This window comes from Pyxicephalus adspersus, chromosome 8, assembly GCF_032062135.1.
Source record: "Pyxicephalus adspersus chromosome 8, UCB_Pads_2.0, whole genome shotgun sequence".
Taxonomy (NCBI): Eukaryota; Metazoa; Chordata; class Amphibia; order Anura; family Pyxicephalidae; genus Pyxicephalus; species Pyxicephalus adspersus.
In genome coordinates this window covers 41,244,069-41,249,094 of record NC_092865.1, presented here as the reverse complement: position 1 = coordinate 41,249,094, position 5,026 = coordinate 41,244,069, and the positions used below count along the sequence as shown (strand labels likewise).

Genomic DNA, 5,026 nt, shown 5'->3' with positions numbered 1-5,026 from the left:
AATTAAAAAAAAATTGTAGCATGATAATATTAAATCTAAAAATGTTTATAAAATAAATTATCCATACCTTACAGTGAGTGAAAGTTGTAAAAAGAATTTGAAGAACTGACATGGGAAGTGAGTGGACACTTTCCAAAACTACTGGGACCTCTGCAGAACAGACACTGTGCACACAAGCTGTTATTGCTTCCAACCAATCAGCCATATTCTGTATAAAATACACATAATATTAAAGGAGCCGTACATTGAAATTTGTTTTTCAAAGAGCTTAAACATCTCAGACAAATTGCATGAAATAAATATTTTACATTACTACTTTTTATGGTGGACATGTATTTCTGGGTTCACTGCTGGGGCATTTTAGTTTGGTGGCATAAAGTACATTGTGCAAGGTTATCAACATTGGAAATCAGATTTCACATTGGGACATGCGCAGGAGTACTTTCATAAATAGAAAAAAAAATTGCTGATCCAACGCATGAGCGGCGAGATCAGCAATTTTTCTCTCCGATCTACATCAACCGATCTCGCACCTACGCAGTGTGACATCAGATGGCACAGGAAGAAGACCGCGGAAAAAGATGTAGGTGCTCTCTGCGCTGGGCCAAAGACGGCTAGCGGGACGACGCCAGACCCGATGGAAGAAACCCTCCGACAGATAGACTGATCTATGGAATTCAAGGTGTGTTTACTTTCGCTTTAACTGGGGTATTGTAATGACTGACAGTAAACTATTTCACATATAAGCAAAAACTAAACAGCACCATTCAAAAACTACACAAGGGGGCTGTGCACAGGATAAATAATAGACAATTTTGTGAAAAATTTGAAAAAAATGTTAAATTTGTCAGTTGTAATAGAAACATGAGTGGTATTATAAAATTGGGTGCCAATTAAAGGCCCTTAAAATGTAAAATATTTTCATAAGCAAAATATTCAAAAAAGTTATTGATAGTTTAACCAAAACATACCAAAAATACTGGTCTTTGCCCAGGTAAAGAGATAGCAGAAGAGTAGAGGTGTGGGCTATGAAATGGGAGGCACAGGCTATGAAAATGGAGGAGGGGTAGGGTTAGAACATTCATAACACTATCCGACACTGGTTTAGAGATCCACATTTAGTAAATTATCTCTTTCTTCAAATGTTATCATTTATAGTGCAAAGATTTTCTTTGCAGTCATATGAAGCACACACATGTTCAAAAAACACAGTATTGTTCTGTTCTATGGGGAAGGTAAAGTGAGAAGTCGAAGGCACCCTGCTGCTTTTTCCTATAGTAAGAATACCAGTCAGTAGGAGTACATGGCTTAATGATCCAGCATGGCAGAAGACACCAGGATTATTATCCACGAGCAATCATATCAGGTGAGATACAAACACCCAGATATGAGACTTCTAGCTTACAGGCCGGCATGACACATAGAAATTAACTTTGTCAGCTCACAAGCTAGAAGGTCACATGGCAATAGCAATCAGGAGCCTTATAGCATCCATATGGAGAAGAGCCCCCCATGGTAATAAACTCAATAGTGCTCAGTAAAAGAATTCTTACTGTACAAAATGACACCAGAAAAATCACGCTAACACCTTGTAACTTTGTCTGGGACACTATGGAGAAACCAATCATAACGTATAAGATTAAAACAGTGTCACAACTTTACTACAACTACTATATACAACTATAAAAAAACACTCCTAAAAGTTGCTAATAAGAGATTTTTTCCTAGTTGTCTAGTTGATAAGCCAGAATTTATCAGACCGGGGCGGGAAATTAAGGTTTGATCCCCACTTGACAAAAGATTCAGCAGATAATGACAAATTACCACAGAAGCTTGAATCATATGGCTTGATATTTGGTATGGGGTGTCTCAAGTCTCAGAAAGTTGCCATTGCCCAGGAGAGTGGGCACAGATAACCAGATTGATGCAGCAGGCAACAGATGATTTAGGGCCCTGCTTGTCCTTAACAGAAAACAATATGAATCAGGTATCACATGTACATTCACTGGCTATCAGGTAAGCCATTAAATACAGCTTGGCAACCAACAAGTGGAAACATTCTTCTTTACTTGGAAGGAATGCACAAAATGTAAAGAAAAGAATATCTTGAAAACTAGAAGAAACTTTGGGAAGGAACCCACCATCAGTCTTTAAGATGGCGTGATCTTCAAAACTGCAAAGAGGTTTATTAACTCCAAAGGTTGAAGTAACAGAATTGAAAAAAAAGTCTATCAGCTTAAGCAGTCTACAAGTACTTGACTGAGGTTCAAAGGGAATGTGAATATTCAATCTCACAAAAGACCTGGCACATGTTTACCTCCAGCTAGGGCTCAAAAAAATGGCCATCTGCAGAAAAACATTTTTTGGCTGCCATTTGTTCTTTATATAACCTCTCATTAGCCCTCTATACAAATCCTCCTTTGTTTTGATTAATGTTCCTTCTTTGTTATAATTAAAAGTAATACCTAACACTACTACTGTTGAAGTTTGCACCCTGGAACCTTGAAATAATTTACAATACCTGCAGCATATTCCTTAATGAAGTCTTCACTTCTGTATTCTGACTTGAAAACTCTGTCGACAATTTTGAGATTTCAGATATTAGACTATGAAATTCTTTCACCGCCTAAAGACAAACGTAAATAGAAAAACAAAATCAAGTGCTTTAGAGGCATCCAAACCACTTTGAAATATATTTAAATAAATACATTTTTGAAAGCATTAAGTGTATAATTATATATTGTATATTACAGTGTTAGGAACAAAATTCTGTGTTTTAAGCGGGGTGGGAAGAAATTGTATGAGGGTGGCAGCCCCTGTATTGTGACCCAATTCTTCAGTAACTACCCAAAAGCCAGGTGGGTACTAAAAAGTGCTGGGTGGGTTGCCCGGCTAAAAGGGGCTGAAGAGAACACTGTATTAGTTGTTTATTGTCCTTTATAAAATCTACTAATTTCTTTAGGTGATCATGCAATCCCCTTGTAGAAACCACCAGATCGATTTGACTGATTCACTAATATATTTCAGAATGTACACAGTGTAGTCACATCACTTAAAGCGTACCTAAACTCAGAATTTTCACTTTACATAAAAAGAGTAGAAAACCCTCTGTTTTGTTTTTTTTTTTTGAAAAAGTGCAGCACCACACCCTTATTCTCGACTGCCTAGGCAATCAAGAATAAATGGGAGGGCAAAGCCTCCCGGGTTACCTACGTCAGGCATCCCGGGAGGTTCTTGGGTGCTCTTTTTGTGTATGCCTAAGTATCTCGGGCATGCTCAGAAGGAGCCTTTTTGCCCAAAGAGAAAAATCTGCTGATCTTACACGTGCGCAGTGAGGTGGTCAAATTATGATATTGATTATTTGAAGAAGAAAGACAATTCTGTACAATCACAATAAAAAGCAGAAAATGCTTGAAAGAGGTTATAACCTTTCCACACACTGTAAAATATTAAAGTAGTTGCTTTACACTTTTGTAGTAAGCTCCTAATACCTTTGGCAGGATTTGTGAAAAGACTCCTCGTTCCATCTCCTCCAAGCTGATATGAGGTAGAAACATTTCTGTAACAATCCTAAACACTCCTGAAACAGAAGACAACCGTGTGAATCTGCATTATAAAATCTTACAAACATTTTCAATCTATACATAACAACAAATTAACTTACGTATCATCTCCTCCCAGCTGTCTGAACACTGATACATGGAGTGGGATTAATTAAGGAAAGTACGGTATATATGTATAATTTTTTTAATGATCTCCTAAAAGATTTTTAAACTTCAAACAGAAAAAACCTTAACTATCCAATGCTCAAACCTGAAGGAAAAAAGTCTAATATTCCGTAAATTATAATCAACGTGAAGCAATGCAGACCCCTCAAAAATGCCATTTCCCCTGCTGTGTTTTGCTGGAAATAGGAGAAAATCAAAGTTGTCAAATTGTTAAGGCCACAAGCAGTTAGGTTATTGACATTTTAATGTGATATTCACAACACAATAAAACATATTGTGCATGTAACAATAAGAAAAGTTTCATGTGATGTGCCAATGCAGTGTTCAACTCAAAAAAGAGGGGATGCCGGCATTACAGGTGAATGGGAGGGTGAGGGGATGCCGGCATTACAGGCTTCTGACCCTTCTGGGTGTTTTGGGGCGATGCCCCCCATGGTGGTCCCTGCTGCCAGACCTAGAATCAGAATGGACAATGGTACAAAGCTGTGAAAACATACAGAAATCATAGAGAGCAGCAATGAAGATGTATATGAGAGAGAAATATGAATCTGCTGGCCATATTTAATTTTATTCCTTTGGACCCATGAGCGGATAGACCCCGGTTACTGACTAAACTCATTGCAGCCCCCCAGGTATAAGGACATGTACACAGCACAGGCGGCCATACAAAGCAGGATATGAGAAGTTTGGGCACAGCTCGGTGTAACTCTGCCCGGCATGTCTCCTGGCTCCAGCTCCTCATCTCCTCCACAGTCTCCTCAGTCTGGGACATGCTGAAGCCGCGCACTACAATGCCCAGCAAACTACAACTTCTCCGTGTGGCGCCAAGTCCCACGAGTCAGTGCGCTCCGTCCTGCACTCTCAGGTCTTCTTGTCAGGAAGTTGTGTTGTTGTTTCCATTAGCAGAGCGCCCGGACACATTCGCTCTGTTCCCAGGAATATTACAGCTGTGGACGTAGAAGCGCCAAAATCTGCTGCGCGCGGAAACAGTTTGCCCCGCCCGAGCTTTCGCCGTAACATGTGACGTAAGAAGAAAAAAAAATTGCCGGCATTGTGTCACCGCCGCGGGCGGGCATGTGGAGGGCATGGGTAGGAATAGCTTTCCTTGTCATATGAGGACACATAGGAGGGCTGTACGCAGGGTATTGGAAGTTTCCGGCAGCTCGTACCCTCCCCATAATGTTCAGCTGCTTTTTACTTGTTCCCTCAGTCATACAATTTACATAAGTGTCACCAATGCAAGCTATTTATATGATGGGCAGTAATGTGGATGGTGCTTGTTGGGGCATGGCACATTG

At 39.7% G+C, this 5,026-nt stretch overlaps 1 protein-coding gene across 1 annotated transcript in view; it reads right to left on the bottom strand.

Annotated features, from left to right (window-relative positions):
* FIRRM (FIGNL1 interacting regulator of recombination and mitosis) overlaps positions 1-4,754 on the bottom strand; it is a gene marked incomplete in the record, with an annotated part of 24,290 nt that extends 19,536 nt beyond the window's left edge. The window contains 5 exon segments of the mRNA XM_072420914.1: positions 68-208; positions 2,522-2,626; positions 3,492-3,580; positions 3,665-3,705; positions 4,409-4,754. Of these exon segments, the coding sequence (XP_072277015.1) occupies positions 68-208; positions 2,522-2,626; positions 3,492-3,580; positions 3,665-3,705; positions 4,409-4,500 (468 nt within the window).
* Positions 4,755-5,026: the final 272 nt, after the last annotated feature.